General features: G+C 41.1%; 1 protein-coding gene and 1 non-coding gene across 2 annotated transcripts in view; one reads left to right on the top strand and one right to left on the bottom strand.

Moving 5' to 3' along the window:
* Nucleotides 1-23039, bottom strand: part of Astn2 (astrotactin 2) — a 671847-nt gene that overhangs the window by 329763 nt on the left and 319045 nt on the right. The window contains exons 10-11 of the mRNA XM_050121817.1: nt 18361-18527; nt 2315-2503 (exon numbers count right to left, since the gene is read on the bottom strand). Coding sequence (XP_049977774.1) covers nt 2315-2503; nt 18361-18527 — 356 coding nt within the window. The remainder of the gene's footprint in view (nt 1-2314; nt 2504-18360; nt 18528-23039) is intronic.
* On the top strand, nt 15434-15610 carry LOC126488387 (U11 spliceosomal RNA). Its single transcript, XR_007588672.1, has one exon. It is a non-coding gene; the product is annotated as a U11 spliceosomal RNA (small nuclear RNA).

Here is a 23039-nt window from a genome sequence, read left to right as displayed (position 1 = left end):
GATTTAAGAGTTTCCTATGCTAGCTAGAAAACAGATGTGGTCTGACACAGCCTCAGGCTAGGCCTCGCATTCATCTCCTGTCATTATTCCTACTTAGTCGTCCTCCTCAACACTCTCATTTCCTGAAACAACAACTTTGTTTTTTTCTTAGAATAATTATCTTCCACTGAAACCATTTCCAGTACTAACTTCTACTTATCCAGGTATTAGCTAAGTGATACTTCATATCAGCAGTTGATTCTAAGCCATGCTATTGTTATCTAACCCAAGAGAGGCTCATTTAAAACTCTGCTCAAACCACAGTAGACTCCATTGTTAGTTGCTTAAACATATAAGGCACCTGTGTCAGCTGTAGCTAAGCACTAAAGGATCTGATGTCATGGTGTTTCATTTTGAATCATAGCCTTTACAAGCATGTTGCCTGTGGTGGTTTGAATAGGAATGTACCCCATATGTCTATGGATTTAAATGCTTGGTCAGCAGGGAGTGGCATTATTAAGGGCTGTGGTCTTGTAGTAGCTGTGTCCTTGTTGGAGGAAATGTGTCACTAAGGATAGGCTTTGAGTTTCAAATTCTCATGCCAGGCCCAGTCTCTCCCTCCCTCCCTCCCACCACCCCCCCCGCCAGCTCATCCAGATGTAGTACTCTTGGCTTCTTTTCTAGCACTATGCTTGCCAGAGCACCACCATGATTCCTGCCCCATTGAGAATGGAATAAACCTCTAATCCTAAAAGACTTCCCCATTTAAATGTTTTCCTTCATAAGAGCTGCAGTGGCCATAGTGTTTCTTCACAGCAATAGAACTTTGACTAAAACAGTACCTGAGAAGAGGGAGGTGCCCAGAGACCATGCAACAATACCAAAGGTAAAGGCTTCCAAAGAATTCACATTTCCATTACCATTCTCTAAAATGGGAGATGAGGAGGTATTACTGAATTAAAAGACAAGAGTCAGACTTATACCTGATTTTGAACCCTGCTTCTCAGTGACTCCAGTCACTCAAATTTTTGGCACTAACTTTTGAATAGAAAAAGGGAAAATGAGGTTAATCAAAATGATTCTAATTCAACAAAGTTGTGTTGTCTGTGATCTATACTTTTTATTTAAACTTTTGCTTCCCACTTGGGGAAGGAAACCAACAGGGCTTCACAGATTAATAGATGATAGAGTGCTGAGATCTTTGAGGCATATGCTGAGTTTATGTTAATGGCAATTGTCATTAATATCAAAATAATAGTGGTGAAATAATCAGCAAAGTTATAATGAGAACTAATGGTGTTTGTAGTATCAAAAACAGAAAGGATGAGTTTAACATAGGCTAATTCTTAATGAAAGATGGCCACGGCATCCCACCACAATGGCTGTTTCTATTAAAGAGATCGTGGAAGGGGTGATGATATATTGCTGCTGATTCCTATGCTATCTATAGTGATAAGGTGGACTCTGCTTGTAATAACAGCTTACTCCCTTTCAAGAAGGCCATCTAAAATTATGTGGCCTTTTGCTATTTTAAGAAAGCCTACTTTTCCACATGGATAGAGTCCTCTCACTCTACCCTCACAGACTTTTTTTGGAAAGTGTAAAGAAGTTCCAACCCAGTTCATCCTTCCTGAATGACCTCGATGTCCTCATTGTTCAAGGAAGCCTTTCATGTCAGCTAATGCTGAGTCTTTGTATAACCCAATCAAACAAAGCCATTGTTCTTTTCTTTCTCATTGACTGAATATTTCTTTTAATTACCCATGAACTGCTGAATAACTGGCACAGAAAACATCTTTATCTTGTTTCTAGGGTAAGAAAAGATTTCTAAGTAGCTCTGTTGAGATGTGAGGAACATGCGTATCCATGTGCTAATAGACAAATAGAGAGAGAGAAGGTGGCTAGTGATGGAAAAAGGGGTTTTAGGAGCATTGGGGAAAATGTTAAAGCAGAATGTTTCTAGGTGATTTTTAAAATAATTTTTAAGTCACTAAATGTCCTTATTTTTGAAATGTCAGAATATCATCTATAGGATACTTAGCTTCTAATAGACTGGAAGATTATATTTTTAAAAAATTCCATTAGGTGTACTAAGAGGATGATTTAAGATTGAAATTAACATATATGCATAGACATAGAAAAATAGAAGGACAGAATAAATTTTAAGTCAGTGGAAAGGTACCTGGCAGAAATATTTTGATGATTTCTAACTTTCCTTTGAGGGTATTAGCAACATACTAGGCTCTGTTGCATCCTGCCCGTCCTTCCATCCTCCCCTCCCCCAGCACAGACTGCCGTGGGGACTCTAACTGTGCAAGAGGCATCTATCCCATACCTGAAGGTCATCTGGAAGACTTGGCCTTGATTTACATGCTGGGTCCTGTTGTTGTAACCATGTAGCATCTCTCCAAAGAGGGTGTCATTGAATTTGGAGTCAGGTTTGAGGCACTTGGGTCCCTCGCAGACATCTGAGAGCATTAGACAGGACTTCCCATCCGGAGCCAGCTTGTATTCTTCCACACAACTGCATAATAAAACAGTCAAGAGTTAATTCTACATGCTAGCTGCCTCCATTGGAGGTGACCTAGAACCAGGGCCTCCTTTGCCCCAAAACAGGTCATAGTTTAAGTACAGAGACAGCTATTTTGGCTGAAATCTATCTAGGGCACAGGTGTCTGGAGAGAAGCACATTAATCCTGAAATGGATAAATTCAAGAAAAGTCATTTGTGACATTTTAAAGGAGTCGAGGGGGACACTGGCATGCACATCCACACATAAAGGAGATTTAAAAGCAGTTTTCCATGAACACACAGATTTAAAAAGTTTGACAGACAAATTCAGAGGGAATTATCAACTAGTTTCTCAAATAAGAATCTATTCCCAGTGTATCTGTCAACGGAGGTTGAATACTGTAGGAAAAATTAAAGTTTATATTGCCCTTGTAACAAAGGTGACCCATCAGGATCATGGACAGTACGCGTAGTTAGAGAAACAACCTCTGCTCAATTATCAGTGCTAGTAGTCTCCCCTGGTCTCTCGGTGTCTGACAGCCAGATGAGCCCTTGGCATGTCTTTGAAGCAGGGATGGGCTCCTTTGTGAACCAAAGAGACATCTGAATAGAGTGGAAATAAGGTTTCCAATTTAAAGATGTATGCAGTGGAAAAGCTTTTTCTTACACGATGGCGCACTGCGGTGGAGGAGAGAAAAGGGAGGGAAACGGAAGTCTCCATACCTGAAAATTTACACAGAAACTAGCAATAACTGGATATATGTGCTTTCTTGATTCTTTCGTAATTATATACATAGAGTACCTGTGCATAAATTAACCATCAGGCAAGAGAATAAGCTGCATAATTGGAAAGACTCAGACAAATGTATTGTTTACTGCTTGGAGGCTGTGAGCATGAGAAAGTCACTGAGTTCTTTGGTTCCCAGATAGATTTCAATGATGCTATCAAGTTCATTACTACTGTAGTAATCATGGTGTGCATCTATGTATAAGCCTGTCCTACTCACTAGGCAATTCATAGATCCATTTTAATGCAAAGAGTAAAATTAATATCAACCCCCATGTTGAGCACATTAGCAAAAGAAGGATTTAAAGATGAAGTATATTTTAATCTGGGGCAAAGTTGTCTTTTAAGTTCAGGTCTCTTTAGTAGCCAAGTATCTTCTGTAGGCATCTTTTGTATTCCCTAAATCTTGTATTTGCTAGTTACAACTGAAGTTATAAAGTTACATTTGAAGAATCACGCAGTGATTAGAGACAGTGGAGATTACATAAATTGGACTCTAAGATGACTCAGGAACTCATAGGACAAGTTAGTCTCTGTGGAGTTGTTTGGATGGAAAATGCAGCCATGGTGTTAGAACTTGCAGCTGATGGATGCTGGACAATGTAGCTATGTTCCTATAAGGTAGTTGAAGGCACTGCCAACCTGACTCAAGACCACACTGGTGAAAAGTCAGGATATTCTCATGCATAAAACAAGCTGTCACTCTTTTGTGACTTCCTTCTGGTTGTTCAGTGTGCTGTGTTGAAACTTGGTTACCTTTCCAGAGGTCACAATTTCCTCTCCAAAGTACAGCAGAGGGCTGCCAGAAGGAGGCCTTGTCCAGCATTATTTATTTATTCATTCATTCATTCAAGATTTCTGTCTCTTCCCCACCGCCGCCTCCCCTTTCCCTCCCCCTCCCCCAATCAAGTCCCCCTCCCTCGTCAGCCCAAAGAGCAATCAGGGTTCCCTACCCTGTGGGAAGTCCAAGGACCACCCACCTCCGTCCAGGTCTAGTAAGGTGAGCATCCAAACTGCCTAGGCTCCCACGAAACCAATAGTTCTTGAAGTCAGTTCCCCACCCGCCATCTTTCCCATATCTGTTAGGTACAAGTAAAGCCTGCTCAGAACAGTTTCAACACAGCTGATCTGCATAGATACCACAGTGCCGAGCATTTAGCAAATGTTTCATAATGTCAAATAGCATCCAGGATCCCAGTAGGGCCCCAGTCAATATGAAGAAATGGTTTACTTAGTATAAACTGGGTAAGATACTTCTCTATCTCTTTCTTTACCCATTCATATACACAAATGCCCGTGCAACTATGATTAAATATATACTTGCAGTAAATGTATAAACAGAATCAAAATGTGTAAAGTAAAATGTGGAACTTTATTTTCCTACTCCATACTTCCTGTACAACTGTTGTCACTATTATCTGTTATATATCCTATTAAAACGTTTCCAACTCATTTAAATATGCATTTCTATATAAATATCACATACAATATGCATAGATATATAAACAAAAACATAGTTAATTATATACATAAAAGTTCACAACACATTTTTCTAAGATGCATTTGTACCTAATGTTGCTTGAGATCTTTTTTCAAGCCAGTGACTTATGGATCTGTCTTTAAAATGGTTATTTGGCACTGTACAATACAAACATTCCATAATGCTTTTAACTAATTTTTGTTGATAAGCACTTTGGCCATTTGTAGCTATTTGTTATTTCAAATACTGCCAGAATGAAGATCCTTGTAGATAAATCACTGTACATATGTGTGTATTTTGTAAGACAGATCCTTAGAAGAGGGATTGCTGGGTCCATGGTTTATGAATTTTAAATTTTTGATAGATCTATTAAATGGCCATTGGTAGACGCTCCTTCAGTTTACAATCCCATCATTGATGAATGAGGGACTTGATTTTTCTCCATTATCCATGTTCATTGTTGGCACTCTCTGATGGGAAAAATAACTCACTCCTCTTTGGATTTTCATTTCTCAGATGTTGCATTCTTTCTTTCTTTCTGTGGATGGTACTTATTTTATGCATTGACAATTTTCCTGGTATTGTACCTTCCCCTTACTCCTTGGTCTGTAATTGTAGTGTGTATTTTCTGGATGGAACCTCTTTACTGTCCATATGCTTTCAAACTTTCTTCTACTCTAGGCTTCTGTTTTAATCTTGATTTTGATGTTACAGAACCCCTGTTAACTGAGATTTTCTTTGCAATGTTTGGGAAACCATAGGATAAAACATTGTCTTTTTGTATATTAATCAGGTATTTTTAACATTTTTCCATCTTTCACTACCTCATATACATGGAATTTATTTTCTGTGCAGTGGAGTAATTAATTATTTGCTTTCTTTTTACATTTTGAGAATTACAAGCATATATATCATGTGTTAGTTTTTAATCTACCCCTACAAAATTAGCTATTTGAAATCAACAACTTTAAAAATGGTGAGACACTCACCAGAAGGGTCAATCAATTCACTAAGTGACTTGAAATGTCATTCTTATTATATACTAAGTAGGAATATACAGAAGGCATGCACAGTTGAATTTATTTTCTATTTAATGTGTCTATATTACTAAAATAGGTAGTCATGTGCCATCCAACAAGGGTGCTTTGCAGGAGCATCCTTTGCAGGCGCAGCTCTTAACCACTGCTCCATCTCTCCAACCCCTGGTAGGACAGTTTTGTGCTGGGGATTGCTTACACTGTGTCAGAGAAAGCATCTTGCACCCTCTGTTCTCTTCCTGGGCATGCACTATCGCGTATATGTAAGCTTTCCTTGTAACTGAGTGGAGGAACCATGCCATTGTATTCTGTACAGTGGTATCTGCATGGAACAGATAAGAATCATTGCCAGACATAACCATTCAAAGTATCTTCTGATTTTGGATCCCTATCCTTTGCTATCGATGGTTTAGAGACCGTAGGATACTGGTAAGTACTGTACAATAGATGTGAGTGGCCGGATAAGAGATTCCATGTTTATGCATGCTTCTGCTTTGGTGAAGGGTTCATTTGTTCCAGCAAGAAGGCTTATTTCCTCCTGACTATTGCAGCATCACCATGATTTAGAATCTTCAAATTTAGAAACAGAGCTTTCATGTCTATTCATCAAGTATTTTTTTAAGAAAATCTTTTACTGAACATTCAAATTATTTTTATCATAAGGTTTCTTTCCGTTATGGAAATATTTGCAGACTTTACAGGAGACACTCTACTTACAAGATTATAATCATATAGCTTGCATAGTTTGGATACAGGACAACAAATTTCAATTCTGATTCTGCTTCTCAGAAGCTGTGTACCCGTGACACACACACACAAACTTCCTACCCTCTCTGTACCACGTTTGCTTATATATACTGAAGTCCTTGACTTATAGAGCCACTGTACAGATTAAATGTATATGTCAAAAGAATTAATGTTTCTATTATCCTAATATTTTCCATGTCAGAAACGTTCCAGTTAGTTTTTCTATAACCATGACAGAACATTATGATCAAAATAACTTGGGGAAGAAAGGGTTTATTTAAGCTTACAACTTTGGTCATACTCGACTACCAAGGGAAGTCAGGGAGTAAACTCAAGGCAAGAATTTAGAGGCAAGAACTAAAGCAAGTGCCATGGAAGGAATGATACTGCTTAGTGGCTTGCTCCCAGTGCCTTGCTCAGCAAGTTTTCTCACATTCTACAGGACCACTTGCGCAGAGATGGCATCACTACAGTGGAATAGGCTCTTCTACATTAAGCAAAAAACAAGAAAATGCCTCCCAGACTTGGTCCCAGGTCAATCAGATGGAGGCGATCACTTAGCAAAAGCCCCTTCTTACCAGATGATTCCAGCTTTTGTCAAACTGACAGCACCACCAGCTAGGAGGAGGAATATGATCGCTTTTCACCTACACTTTCTCATCAGTCATTGTAGTTCCAGAAAAGCTATTACTAATTTTGGGGGCTTGACTTTGGTCCAATCAAACTAATTAGTTCTAATATGTCTACCAGCGTTGCCTAGGTGTATGGCCACACGCTTGAGAGTCAGGGTTATAGCAAAAGCTGGGAAATTGTTCTTTTTGTTTAAGTTATACATATTTAAATCTCTCATTTCTGCCTGTTTGAATTTTCTGCATATTCATGACTCCAACTTGGAATTTTTGTTTTCTAATGATATAATACATTTTATCAAGACTTTCATGTGTGGTACTCTAACACTATACACGATATTCTCATTCAATCTTTTACCTTTTGTGTGACTACAGTTCTGTGCTTTGTTCCCTATTTGTTCATTTCTGATGTATTTATTTGTGATACCTGCCCCTTTGAACACGCTTTCTACATTCTATTGCTAGGTCTGTTCCTTGTTCTATTTCATTTGCTTATTCTTTTGTGTCTATTCTTTTCTGCTGCTCTATTTTGCAGTTTTTTTTCCTTCTGATTCTTGAGTCAGGTGCTTTGTTTGTTTATTTTCAGTCTTTCTGGCTCCTTAGCAAATTCCACAGTTTCTGACTGAGGCTTTGTCTCCAAGCCAAGTCTAACATGCAACCCTCTTTTTTCTAAGGAGGGTCATTTCAGTTTGACCAACTTTTTATGTCCAGGTGGTACTTAGATGATAGGTTTTTATTCTCTCCCCTCTTCTGAACCTCTCTCTCTCTCTCTCTCTCTCTCTCTCTCTCTCTCTCTCTCTCTCTCTCTCTCTCTCTCTCACACACACACACACACACACACACACACAGAGCAACCTCAACCCCAGGTGTTTATCTGTACCTTCCATCATGCTTGAGAGAAGGTCTCTTAATGTTGGCCATTGTATATACCAGGCTAACTAACCCTTGAGCTTCTGAGATTCTCTTTCTTGCCTTACTGTAAGGGCAGGAAGAATACTTTCTGGCAATACTGTGTCAGGATGTATGCAGGTTTGGACATCTAAATTAAGACCCTCCACTGAGACATGATGCTTTTGTTTTGTTATTTTTCTTAATTTTCCAAATTGATCTGTTTCCTTTTCATTGTTGATTCATAATAGTATATGATCTCAGGCTGAGAAGGTAGCATGCATAATGTACTTTGGAAAGTTCATTGAAATTTCACAGTGGTTTACTTAAGGGAGACACAGGTATCAAGTTCTGATTTTGGAGCTAATTGCTCCTGAGTTCAAATAGAGGCTGTGTTATGACCATCTATATGACCTGATCATGTCTATTAACGTTTCTGGGTTCAGTGTCGTAGTCTATCAAATGAGGATAATTGCAGCCCTCTGGGGGCTGATGTGAGAATTAGAGATACCTTAGAGACAGTATAATATGGTACTTTTCATGTAACAGCAAACAGTGTATCACCCATTGTACTTGTCATGAGTATTGTCATTTGCCTATACTAGGTCAGTTGTGATTTCTAGGGAGTGTAAATCCTAGCTTCTACTCCTCTCTAGATCCAGGTTTTCTAAAGCTGCTAGTGACTCTTCATTCTTTTCCCCTTGTTTGTCAAAATATAAAATTAGGAACTTTTTATGCGCTGTTCATTAGGAATGGATGATATGTACAATTTATATTGTTATATATGTAACTAATATATATAATATATAAGCAACATAAGTGTATTGCACATATGCAATCTACATATGGAAAACTCAGTCCTGTATCCACAAGAGCACATTATATAGATTACCTGACTTGCTCCTTACTGCCTATGATAGATGTCTTGAACCAGTGGTTAACCAGTCAGTGCCTTTATTAGGGGGTTGTGAAACCACTGCGAGGTAGGGACTAGTGGGAAAGAAAGTTATGCCACTTGGGTGCGATACTGAGATCCTAGCCCTTTTTTCTTAGTTTGCTTCCCTACTATCATCAAGTAAGTGACCTGTGTCTGTGTCACATTCACTTGTCTATCATATTTTGTGCCGTGGGTGACATACCCAATGGAGTAAAGCTAAGTATTTACAGATTGAAACCTCAAAGTTCCTGAGTTCAAATAAGCCACACTGTAGTCAAATAAGATAAGTCCTTAGGAGATAGCTACAAAGGGAGTATTAGCTTCCAGCAGCTGGAAAGTATGGGAGGAAGATTACTCTAAAGTCTCCAAAATGTAACCATCCCTGCTAGTGCCTAGATTTGAGGAATTCTGACAGCTGGGGCTGTGCGGGTAATAAACTTGCATTGTTCTTAGTCACTGGGTTTGTGGGGACTCACTACAAACCCAACAGTAGGAGCTTCACTCTGATAGAGGAGTACTGCCCTGCTCCCACTGCCAAAGGAAAAAACCAAGGATTAGAAAGCAGAAGGGGTTATTCAACACATGTGAGGAGTTGGACCCAGGGTGTCGTACCTGAAGCTCCGTCTGATTATATGTGGATATGAGTCTATGTGCACAATTTTAGCATCAAAACTTCATATTACAGGGACTTATCTTTTGCTTCGGGGTGGAGAAGGATTATGGTTAGCAAGACAGGAAGAAGAGAAAGAGAAAACAAAACAGCCTGGGGTAATCTCTGCAAGACCCTTATAGACACAGGGCAAAAAACCAGATTCACTAAAGCAAATGATCCTGCGAGTTGTGAAATGTGAACAAGACTCTCCCTCAGGGCACCTTAGCACACAGAAAGATTCATGGGAAGGTCTGTTTAGCTGCTGTTTGCTTTTTAAATCTTATTTCTGTATGATGCCACATAATTATACAGCTTCTTCAGAACATTCTGTTGTCGGGGAGGCTTTTCTTACAGACATTTGAAAGAGCGTGGGCTCACAGGAAAACAGCCAAGATCCACATGAAATTATATATTTATGCATATGCCAAATGCAAAACATAAAATAGGCGTGGGCACAGAGTGGGCATTCTAAATGAAAGCGATGCCTGCGCTTCCTTTAATATGCTTGTCACATCCAAGGTGTCGTAGAGCACATGGGGATTTGTAAGGAGCCTCGTGAAACTTTCTCTGTGTCTGGTCAACAGCCTGCTTGCTTATTTAACCTTCATAGTAATATGGAAATATGAGCACTTTCATTCTTGCATTGCCAGTAAAAATTTGAGGCTTGGAATACCTGACTTCTTTGACCAAGGTCACATGACTACCTGGGAAAACGAGGACCCTGACACTTGTCATCTCAATCCAAATCCAGTGTTCTTATGCCTTAGCACAAAATGCCATCTCTAAGCATCTTGGGTTTTCAAAGAAAAAAAAAAAAGCCCAGAAACCTACAGAAAACAGTCAAATTTTCAAAACACATACTTTTTATTTTTGTTTTTGTGATTTTTGGATTGTTTATTCCATCATTTTTCAATGGTTTATGGGGCTAATAAAATTATTTACTGAAATACTAGAAAATATTTCTTAAAATAAAGAAGGGAATAAAATACTTACAGAAAGATTGAAAATAAAAGAAGTTAAGGCTAAACGGAATGGAAGAAAATGCATACCAGAGACTTGGACCAATATAGGATGAACTCAGAATCTGATGACCATGGTAACATAGGAACAGGCTCGGTTTCACTCACTCAGAAGGGTCAGTAGCCATGGACCTCAACAGCATCATTCCCACTAGTTAGCATTACAGGAGCCTCTCTTAATTGGGAATCTCAGAATTGGCCCATTGTTAACCAAAATGAAAACCTGTAATTTTTTTTCCATATAGTCTTGGTCCTAATGTTATAATTAAAGAAAAAGGTAAGTTTGTTGAGAAAAAAAATCATTTTGGAAGTAATGTACTCAAGTATATTTGGGAAAAGATGAAAGAAAGCAAAGAAAACGGAGGAGCAGGGGAAAGAGAAAAAAAGAAGAGAGATGGAAGGGGACTGAGTGAAAGGGAGAAAGGAGGAAGGGAAGGATGACAACTTCCACTGGATGCTCAAGGCTAATTAAATAGTATAATTTCCTCTCTATAAGTATAAGAAACACTAGCATTTCACACCAGGGAAGGAAAAGAATAACACTTCAACTCTGTCAAAATCATTAGTAAAGCGTTAATTTGGAAATGCATGCATTTTACTATGAACATACATTTCTCTGCAGTAGAACTCATCGTAGTACTGTCTACCTACAGATACACGAGAAACCTGAAGGATAGACTTTCCTCAATGAGCCTCACACTCAGCTGCTTCATGGTTTTTAAACCTTGGGCCACTTTTCAGAACCAGCATTTCCCATGGCCTATAAGAAAGTGCCTTTCAAAACCCATAGGAAGACTTTGTCTTTCCCTCAATATGCTGATAATTTGAAAATGTTTAATGAACAGCACAATGCTGTAATATTTGATAAGAATTTGGCATCAGGTATTCATATATATCTCAGTTGTCTAACTTGCTGAGACCCTAGCCTTCATCCCAATACTAGAAGTTCCCCTCTAGCATGTAGGCATCCAGTGTTAACTCAGTGCTGTGATTCGAATGTAAAATGTCCCCTGTGAGCTCATGTATTAAACATTTAGTCTCTTGCGGGAGGTGCTGTTTGGGAAGGGTCTGGAACCTTCAATAGCCTGCGCCATTCCCTCCTCTTTCTGTTCATTATCTGCATCCAGGGAACCAATGTGACCAGCTGCCTCAAGCTCCTGCCACCAAAACTTCTCACTAAGAATGGATTGTGTCCCCTTTAACGTAGAGCCACAATAAACCCCTCTTCTCTGTAGTTGCTTCCTGTTTAGTTTTGGGTCAAAGCACTAAGCAGAGTGTCTAATATGGTTAGAGGTAGTGTCTACATCCTCCAGCTCAGATGCAAAGGGAGAGAGCTCTGTTCTAGCCCATTGGGCAGAAAGTGTCACAAAACAAGGGCTTGAGTGGATGACTCTACAATGCTCACAATCATATCATGTGTCTCTAGTCCCTAGTTCAGTATCGTCTAAATCCAGCGCAGACATTAGTTTGGGGAATGAAAATCAGGAATTCCCATTAGCTGCAGATAGTTCTCACATGCATTTGTCTCCTCTCCCTCTCCAAATCTTGTCAACAGAACATTCAACCCAAAGGACAATTAAGATGATCTGAGGATGGTGTGTTTCAGAGCCCAGGTGTGTAAATACACTTTCTTTTAAACCAATTTCTAAGATCAATTTATCTCATATGTCTGAGTGTTTTGTCTGCATGTATGATTTTAAGAAACACGTGTGCCTGATGTTCACGGAAGTCAGACAAAGACACCAGATCCCCTGGAACTGGAGTTATAAATGGCCACAAGATACCATGTAGGTGCTGAAAAACAAACCTGGTTCCTCTAGCGGAGCCACAAGTGCTCATACCATAAATATATTTTCATTAAAGTTGGAGTTGAGAAATACTTGGGATAGTTCTAAGTCCTAAATTTTCCACTGAAAAGTAGTTTATGTGGCTGTGAGCCTTGATTTTCTTTCTAGCCACCCTGAGAAATATGGAAGCTTCAAAGCTGTTGAAGAAACTCTCACCATTATTTACAAGGGAACAAGTGGGTAAACGTCTCAGTTAATAACACCAAGAAATTACACACCCCTAAAACAGATTAAAAAAACAAACAGCAGAATCTTTTTCTCAGGAAAAGATAACTACATAATCGATTGTATTGTTTTCATGTGTTTTTTTAACTGTTTACTTCCATTGCCAAGGAGCACAAAGCTAAATTCGTTCTGTTGAGTGATTTTCTGCTGTCAGACTCCCAACACTATTTTCTCTCCTCCCTTTCCATTCCTTAGACATACTCCTGCTTAACTCTATCTTTACATTAGCAACTTAGAAAAAAATGTATCAGATTTATGTGGATAAAGTTAAGTTCTCTTGGAAATGTGTGTGGTAGACATTGTAAACACACCCACACAAACATAGCACATAAATGCAGTTGCTAGGCAACTTGCTGGGGTCTTCACAGAAGGCAGTGCCTCCCCATGTATAAGATTCAATCTAAATGTTTCAGATTAGAGTCCAATTGGAGTCATTGGACCTACCCCAAAGCTTCTGCCAGCCACAATGGTTACCTGGCCTCTGCTCTGTTCCCATCCATCAGGATTCAACAACCTGCGCTCAGTATTCTACTTGTTCTTGGTGGGCAAGAACTTGTGATCAGTGCTACACTACAATGTTAGCATCTAATAAAATCCAAAACACAGAGAGGACACAAGGAAGCCCTTGAGTCAAGCCTTAGAAAAGAGTAGCGCTGATACCGCAGGGGTTGGAATGAGAGTGACTCCCATATGCCCATACTGCTTGAGAAGGATTAGGAGGTGGAACCGTGCTCTAGCTGGTGTGCCCTTGGGATAGATTTTATACCCATCCCCCTCTCTGCTTATAGACCAGGATGCAGCTCTCAGCTACTTCCCTAGCACCAAGCCTGTCTGCTGCCATGTTTCCTGCCAGGTTGATACTGGACCAAACTTCTGACACTGTACAGAAGCCCCCAGTTAAACGCTTTGTTTTGTAGAGTTGCCTTGGCCATGGTGCCTCTCCACAGCAACAGAACAGTGACTTAGACGGACACACAGGTGGCTAAGAAATAGCTCATTTTCTCAAAGGGTCCATAGTTTTATGATACAACTAAAACACGTAAGTCAGGAATACAGGAGGGGTTCCCTAGATAGGAAACTGTGACAGGATGTGTTGTTCTGGCAAAAGACAGGCAATCTGGGCAGTTAACCAGAGATCCAGGCTGTAAGCTATGTCCAGGTATCATGAGTAAAATTAGGTTTGCTGCAAATGTTTCACATGGTAGTGCATGCCAGTAATCCAAAGCTTGGAAGGTGGAAATATGGAAAAGCTGGAGTTTAAGGTTGTCTCTGGACATGGGATCCTACCTCACTCCCTTCCCCGAATTACAGGCAAACGAAAGTATTCCTCTCCTTTACCAGACAATGGGTAGAAATGAAAAAAAGTTTAGATTATTGACTATATAGTTTATTGAATGCTTCATTCTGTATGCCAGTATCCATAATTATATGCATGCATATAATATATTAGACACAAAAACACAAGAATGACAAGGAGAAAAGATCTATATGTTCTCTGATCCCACTTGGTAAATACGGAGTCATAATTTTTTTCTTTTTCATTGCATTATACATTTTTCCCCATTCCCCTCCTTTCCTCCCCCTTTCCTTCTACCCTCTTCTGTGACCCCGTGCTCCCAATTTACTCAGAATATCTTGTCTTTTTCTCCTTCCTGTTCAGATTCATGTGTGTATCTCTTAGGGTTCTCTGTTGTCTAGGTTCTCTGAGTTGTGAATTGTAGGCTAGTTTTTTCTTTGTTTTATATCTATAAGCTACATGTAGTGAGTACATATTATATTTGTCTTTCTTTGTCTGGGTTACCTCACTCAATATGTTTTTTTTTTCCTAGATCCATCCATTTGCCTGGAAATTTCAAGATGTCAGTATTTTTATGACTGAATAGTACTCCCTTGTATAAATATACCACATTTTCCTTATCCGTTCTTCAGTTGATTGGCATTTAGGTTTTTTCCAGGTTCTGGCTATTACAAATAATGCTGCTATGAACATAGTTAAGCACATGTCCTGTAGTGTGAATGAGCTTCCTTCAGTTATATACCCAAAAGTGGTGCTGCTGGTTCTTGAGGTAGATTGTTTCTGGCGATCTCTCAGAAAACTGAGCCATAATTTAAGTAGTCTTTATTTGAAAGCTTTGATATTATTACCCAGTACTGAGGTAACAGTATACCTCATTTATGAATTCTATGATGTTTAGGAGAACTTGCTGAAGAAGATGTTGCTTGCCTTAAAAATAGAAAGTAGGTGGTGGTGGTAGCATGTCTTTATTCCCAGCACCCAGGAGACAGAGGTAGGTGGATCTCTGAGTTCGAGGCCAGCCTCATCTACAGAGTGAGTTCCACAGAGAAACTCTGTCTCTCTCAACAAACAAACAAGCGAACAACCAAAAAAAGACTATAAGGTGACAAAGAGATGTCCAGGCTAAAGGACCAGGGGTACAAATGTGATGATCTAGGTGCAGGAAGAAGTGGGGTTGCAGAGAGAACAGCATCAGAACTGTAGAGGCTGGCACAGTAGGTGCGGCACAGAACGAGGGACGTATGGAAATGTTAAATAAAAAGGTCAAACGAGCAATGCCTTATGTTGATTTACATCCAGAACTTTAAAAATAATTGCAAGTTGAGTGCCCACTGTGTGCTGATGCTGTTCTGAATGCTGGATGCAGAGCAGGAAGCACAATATAAAATTCAGTCATTGGAAAAGGGCTGCTGTCTTGGTGGCACAGGTAGGGGACTTGTTTGCTCTGCATGCAGAATCGACTTCAAGAGATTTCAAAAGCCTAATTTTTGGTACCTGGACAGCTGATGATCATTGGTACCAAAAACAAACAAAGAAAAATCCAGTCGGTGACTACTTAAATGCTACAGCTTTCTACTGATTAAACTAATAATTAAACAGCTTGCTGAGTCCTTCATCCCATGGGCCAGTCTCCCTTCTTGTGTAATTTTACTAAATTCCACACAATTGTGTACAGTCACTTCCGGTCCTACATTAAAGAACAGAGGCTCAAACACATTGAGTCACTTCTCCAAGATCACTTGACTGGTTATATTCAGGGCTGGCAACCAATAGCAGATCTGTCTTGCCTGAGACTAGACCCACACAGCCTAGGTTGGAATCCCTATGCCTACCAATCACCAGCTACGTGACCTGGGGCCGGCCCCTGAGCCTAGGCACTCTGTGCATGGCTTTCTAGTCAGTAAAGGAGAAATCATACCTGCTCCTTCCTGCAGAGTCGTCAGTAACGAGCAGTCACTGAGACACCTAAGCAGTGCTGCTGGTACCAATCCCGCTGCAAGCAGACTGTTTCAGCCTTAGAAAGGTCACAGAGCTTTAGGCCGAGTTGAGCAAGGGAGGGGGCTGTTCTGTTTACCCTGTTTAGTTCAACAGCATCTTACTTGTCTCCCAGCCAAGTCTCTCACAAGCACCTGCTAATAGCCTTCATTGTTTACAGGGCTTCTAACAAGTGTGGGTAGCTTCTCATTTGCATCTTTAATAGACAATTCCCAAAGCTGTGGAAACTACAGTTGGTTTTAGAAAGCCTGCATTCCGTTTCCTTTTGCCCTGTTTACCAACAGTGAAGGGGCTCTAACAGCTTGCCCATGCTTTAATCCAATCTTGTTTAACACTTTCACAGAAATTTCATGGCACGAAAGGTCACTAAGTCTAGTTTCACAGACCTGCAGAGTGAAGCTGAGGGCATCACGTCACCAGGACGGGGCGAGCAGAGGTCATCAGGCCATGTGGTGTAGTTACAGTGCCCCACTCAGCATGTAGCTTGGAGGCTCTTTCAGCGGTGTAGACAACGCATCATCCCCTATGCAACCAAACACAGGGAGACTGCTCTGCTTATGTTACAGAGGAGAAGAATGAGGACTCATCCACCAAAGGCCACCTAGCAAGGAGGCCACAAGCTACATTACCAATGCTATGACTTCGAATGTGCTGCTTAGCAGGACAGTAAGACAAGCACTGCTTCGTACTTCCCACAGCCATCTTTCTACTGAGACAGGAATCATCAGCATTACAGACGAGGAGGCTTGGGGAGTCCTGGGAGGCTACCGCCTAAAGGACAGAGGTGGTCCTGGGAATCTGTCTATTGAATCCAAGGCGCCCCGCAGTGCACACTGGGTAGAAGGCAGTGCTGGTTTCTGAAGTCAAAATCCATTACTCCCCTGGCTGCCGCTGTGACTGTTGTTATTTTCTGCAGAACACCCTCCCACAAAGTGCATTGAGAGGAAAATAACAATGATAAGAACACAGCTGATTCCGTATGCAAGCCCGCAGATCTGAATCCATGCATAATTTACTCAACACTGCCTGGCAGTCACTTAAGCTGAGGAGAGACTGCCATAAATTCAGGTCTGCGTACGCTAATTTATTTCTTATTTATTTTATCAATGCATATCTACGGCCTCCAGCGAGCTGCTTCAACACCTGCTTGAAGGCACCGGCAGCCCCGAGTTCGAGCAGAGCAGGAAAGGGGACCCTGAAATAAGTATGTAACTCTGTCCTAGAACCATGAAAGCTAAATTAATTTTCTGGTAAACTGGAATTAAAGCCCTGCCTGCTCCCACCTTCTGTCTGTGAGGCCCAGGACTGTAAAGGTGGCTGAGCACAATGCGCTGCTTTGCGTGGTAATGAGAGTCTGGTGTACTTCTTACAGGAATCACAGTACTCTTTAGGTGACACCAAGGCCAAGGTGAGCAAATCAGAGAGGGAACAGAAATCAGAGAAGAAAAACAAAACTGCTGTTATTTTCTTGAGAGGTTACTGAGGAACAAGCACCACTCTAGGCAAGGTTGCAGCTCAAGTGTAGTCACACGGCCACTCGAAAGAAACATCTTTCACCCTGGGTGTGAGAATAGCATCTTTCCCAGGTAGGTACACTGCAGCCTAGAGAGAGAACAGAGGCCATGGAAAAGGGAACCTGAATGTCTTCTCTTCATTTTTTTCTTCTTTTTTTCTCCTCTTCATTTCTTATGTTGAGTTCTAAACTCATTTTGTTCGGTTGGGGATGTAGTTCAGTGGCAGAGAAAGTCCTGGGTTCAATGCCAAACCTTCTCCAAACAATAACAAAGGAAAAATGAAAAAAATAGAAGTAGTAGCAAAAGCACCTGGGCTTGAACTTTCCAGGAGCCAGAAGCTGTCTAGAAGCTCTTCCTCTGTGATTTGTTTAACTTGTGTCACTCCCCAGTAGTTGTCCCACCTAGATGGACATAGGGCCAGAACAGGCCAAACAGTAAAACCCAAACTGCTGAGTCCCTTAGTTTGCAACCTGGCAGAGCCAATGTGTGTACTTATATATACACCTTCAACATCCCTAACTCTGTCTCTATGTACGTTGACGGGACTGCAAGAAAGTCAAGAGAAAGGTCAGGGACACAGACCAGAATGGTACATCTGTACCTTAGTACACATGAGTGTATGTGCTCCTCATTCATCGTTAGTTTTCTCACCCATTCATTTTTTTTACACACCCAACAGGGTATGAATCAAAAGAAGAAAAAGGCCATGTCCCTGCAGGTCAGCCCTAGCCTGCTCAGGCAGCATTTCCTGAGCATTTGTTCACAGATCCCCTCCAGTGATAAGGGAGTTTCTGGACCATGGAGTTGGAGACTTACCCGCAGAACATGAAGATGGTGCTGGAGGTGGCATCATAGGGCAAAGGCAGTGTCTGCTGCAGGCAAAGTTGCTCACACCCTCCGTTAAAGCCATCAGAGCAATCAATGCCCTTGGAGTGATCATAGCATCCTGAGCCGTCCTTCATGGGTTTCAGTTCTTCAGGGCACTGTTAAGGAGGAAGACAACAGGGTGGTTATGGTTCAGGATATGACAGGTTCCATCTTTCACCTCACACACAGATGGGGACCAGACTCTTATTTGACCCATTGAGAACATTATTGCCTGGGATAACATTCTTTACTTCTATCACCTTCTTATCTGGTAGTAAATAGGGCTTTCACGATCATCTTCTCCACAATTCTTCACTGAACTGTGATACCAAACGAGCATAATATTGTCAAGATGCTGAGGACACAGATTCCATAGAAACATTCTCTAAGACAAAGACCCACACTGGAGCACCAGACTGAGCTCCCAAGGTCCCAATGAGGAGCAGATGGAGGGAGAACACGAGCAAGGATGTCAGGACCATGGGGGGTGCACCCACCCACTGAGACAGTGGGGCTGATCTATTGGGAGCTCACCAAGGCCAGCTGGTCTGTTACTGAAAAAGCAAGGGATAAAACCGGACTCTCTGAACATGGCGGACAATGAGGGCTGATGAGAAGCCAAGGACAATGTCACTGGGTTTTGATCCTACTTCATGTTCTGGCTTTGTGGGAGCCTAGCCTGTTTGGATGTTCACCTTCCTAGACCAGGATGGAGGGGGGAGGACCTTGGATTTTCCACTGGGCAGGGAACCCTGACTGCTCTTCTGACTGGAGAGGGTGGTGGAGAAAAGTGGGGGGTGGGGGTGAGGGGTGGGAGGAGGGGGAGGGAAATGGGAGGCTGGGAGGAGGCAGAAACTTTTTTTTTCTTTTCAATAAAAAAGAAAAAAGAAACATTCTCTAAACCTCACTAATGTCAACAGTGCTAGTACCATTTATAATTATTGCCTGAGCCAGGTCTCTTGTTATGATAGTCACCTAAAAAGACTTCTAGGTATATTTTAAAAAAATAAAACAAAGCAGTAATATGATTTTAAATTCCAGTTGCTCTTGCTGTGTGACCTTAGGCAAGGTACTACCCTCTCTGAGTTTCAGTGTTGTGTCTACAAAAGGGGCACAGTGTAACTGCAGATTAGATGTGAAGCTTTAATATGAAGCATAAGCAAGAAAGCACACCTCATTTCAGATTCTGTCCCACAATTAATACTCAAAAATGTGTAGTACTTTTCTATGTTAGCTTCATCTCTTTTGCATCCTTGTCCCCGGAGCCCAAAGTGAGCAACTTGTATGCTCACAACAGTGTGAGAGACTCCTAACCAGTTCAGCTTCTCTACACTGTCTTCTATGTGGTCACTGAAATGGTTTTCCTAAACAGCACTATGTCTCAGCATCTGTGAATAAGTGAGTCTGCAAATGCTTGGATTTTCCTAAAACTAATGATAGACAATGATAGACCTCTACAGACGGCAAGTCCTCCATCAGCCATGTACACATCCTTGCATAGAACTCTCAATCCCTAAGCAAACCCCAACAGTTCCTACCTTCTTAGGACCTCGGCTGTATTATATTTTTCTATGTGTCTTGTTGCTTTGGATCTCTGTAAATGGGAAATCTTGTGTTGAAGTTCATATGCCTATTAATTCCCATTATTCAATGGGCTAAGCTCATCTCCAGAACCACTGAGGGAGAAGCAATCCCAATGCCCTTGCCTTCTGAACAAGATACCAAGTTTTCACATCAGCTACCTTGCTGTCATTTCCACTAAGAAAATACCCAGCCTCTTTGTCTATCAATAGACATCACTGATTAAAATACCCCTCCTTGCCTTGCCTGACAGCTCTACAGACACCTCCTCACCATCCTAAAATTATAGGAACAACAACACACACATCCACATTAATTTCTACAAACCACCACAATAAAAAAGGAGGGCATCTCTCCTGGAAATTACATTTTCCTCAGTATGATTTGTAATTACAAATGCACAAGAGAGTTCTTGTGGACGTTTGAGCTGGTGCCAGCAAGGGTGATGGAGAAACTAGGTTACAAATGGCCTTTGTCAAGCACAGAAAGACTATCAAACTGCTGCATTTTGTGCTTACAAAGAAAAATCAATTTTGCATGTGAGTGAGGTGCTGTACATATTAATACAAGCTCAGGAGAGGCCTGGTCTGTTTCTGAACATCAACAATCCAGCTGAAGGGCACTGATCGTGTGGTTGATCAAGACCAGTTGCTCTCCTGGGGGCTGAGTTCTGCCCACCCGGTAATATTCAGAAACAAGTGCTGAATTTTCTCCTCAAAGTAACCTGAGATACATGGCATAAAGCATTTGTCAAAGTTCTTTCCACCCCTTCCTGACTCCCATTTCTTTTGTTCTTTCAATGGGTGTTCCAGTTTGTTTGTTTTGTTTGTGTGTGTGTGTACATGTGTGTATGTTTTCTTCACCAAGTTACCCATTCTTATGTCTTTAGTCCTTAGAAAAAAAAACACAAGGGAATTGACAATGGGTCTTGAAGATATGTGTCTACCACAAACCCCAGAAACTGTGAATGTTACCATCCATGGTAAAGACTTTGCAGCTGCGATTAAGAAAAAGCTCTTGTTATTATTTTGGATTTTATAGGGTAATCTAAATGTCACCACCAATGCCTTAGAAATAAGAAGATGCACGGAAAAATTGCACTCACAACAAGAGGCAGTGCAAAGACTTGTAGCTGATCAGAGGACTGAGAATAAGTGTGTGTTGTGTGCTTGGCCTTAAGTGGACAGCTATATCACACCCATCCCCCAAACTCAAGGAGTATCACAGGAGAGGTGATAGAATTCTAGAACAAAAATGGAGGATGGCTGACTTCTAGATGCCATGACTTATGAACTCAAAAGAGCTGTGATTATCTTCATACAACCTGGCTTAAGATCAGCCTGCATTCCAGTATTGATGGTCAAGAAGCTCACTGCTAGCTGAGAAGACTATTGGTAATTGAAGGCTGTTTGGAAAGGAGGTTTTTCTTCAGGTGTGTGACCGCTAATAGGTTACCCATGTACATACGGGAAGCACTAATTGGTCTCAGCATGTTATTGAAAAAGCAGAAGAGAGCATGAGGTGGGAGGGGGTTGTGTGGGGAGGTTCTAAGGAAATGGAAAGAAAATTAGGGCTGTATCTGATAGATACACTGTACATATGTATGAAACTGTGAGTATCTATACCCACAGAGGAGGAGTCAATGTGCAGGTGAAGACACAGAGGGATGCAATGTGGCCATGAGTCAGAACTGTTGAGGCTACCAGGAGCCGGAAGAAGAAATGCAGAAATCCTCTCTGGGGCCTCCAGTGGGAGCAGCACCTACCTATCAGCACCTTGAGTTGAGATTACTGTCTTACACAAGAGTTAGAGAATGCAAGGTGTTGTTTTTAGTCACCCAGCCTGTAATTCCCTACAGTAACCAGAGGAGACATAGATGGATACTGTTACTGTTTCCATTTACAGATGAGGAAAGTGAAGAGGTTACACAATCAGTGTGGGAAAGGACAGGGCTTCCTGCTGTTGTCAACTCTGTAGCTCTTAAATGAATTTTGTGTGTGGTAGTTAATCTTGATTGTAAACTTAGTTATCTCAATATAAGCAAAGGCCTGTGTGTCTTTAAGGATATTTCTAAGAAAGGATTTGATCATGATGGCAGTGATCAAATCATTGGTTTAAACCACTGATGCATCCAAAATTTGAATATTGTATTTAGAAGTGGGGATGTTGTGGAAAACTGGACTTAACCAGAGGAAGTAGACTACTGAGGCACACCTCTGAAGGTTGTGTCTTGGTTCTGAACTTTTCCTTCTCTCTCTCAGCTCCCTGGCTGCTGGGGTAAACAGCTTTTCCTCACCACGCCCTTTTATCATAATGTTCTACAGGACCTCAGTCAGAAGCCATGGAGACAGCTGTGATGTAGTAGGGTCATCTGCATTATTTTCATTGGTTAATAAAGAAACTGCCTTGGCTTTTGATAGGGCAGCAGCTTAGATAGGCAGAGTAGACAGAACAGAATGCTGGGAAGAAGGGAAGTGAGTCAGACACCATGATTCTTTGACCCGAGATGGATGTAGGCTAGAATCTTTCCTGTTAAGCCACCACCTTGTGGTGCTACACAGATTATTAGAAATGGGTTAATCAAGATGTGAGAGTTAGCCAATAAGAAGCTAGAACTAATGGGCCAGGCAGTGTTTAAAAGAATACAATTTTTGTGTTGTTATTTTGGGGTATAAGCTAGCCAGGTGGCTGGGAGCCGGGCAGCAGGAACGCAATCTGCTGTTCCTTCTACACAGCTGATCCTGGACTGCATCCTTTGATACCATGACCTGTAATAAACATTTTCTCTTTTAAGTTGTTTCTTGGGAGTATTTCCCTCAATAATGAAAGGCTGAAAGACATATTGGATAAAGTAAGACTGGTCCTCAGCTGATCTCAGCGCCTTACTCTACAACTAAGGTTCGGAGGATGGATGCACATCCCAGACAGACATGATGTAGGATTCCCCTCTGTATGCTGTGAATATGTTTTATTTCCATTAGTTAATGAATAAAGCTCTTTCAGCCAATGGCTTAGCAGGGCAAAACAAGGCAGGAAATCCAAACAGA

The sequence above is a fragment of the Alexandromys fortis genome, unplaced genomic scaffold (assembly GCF_014885135.2).
Source record: "Alexandromys fortis isolate MF-2015 unplaced genomic scaffold, M_Fortis_MF-2015_v1.1 scaffold_183, whole genome shotgun sequence".
Classification (NCBI taxonomy): domain Eukaryota; kingdom Metazoa; phylum Chordata; class Mammalia; order Rodentia; family Cricetidae; genus Alexandromys; species Alexandromys fortis.
Note: the sequence above shows the minus strand (reverse complement) of the source record. Positions and strands in the feature narration are given on the sequence as shown.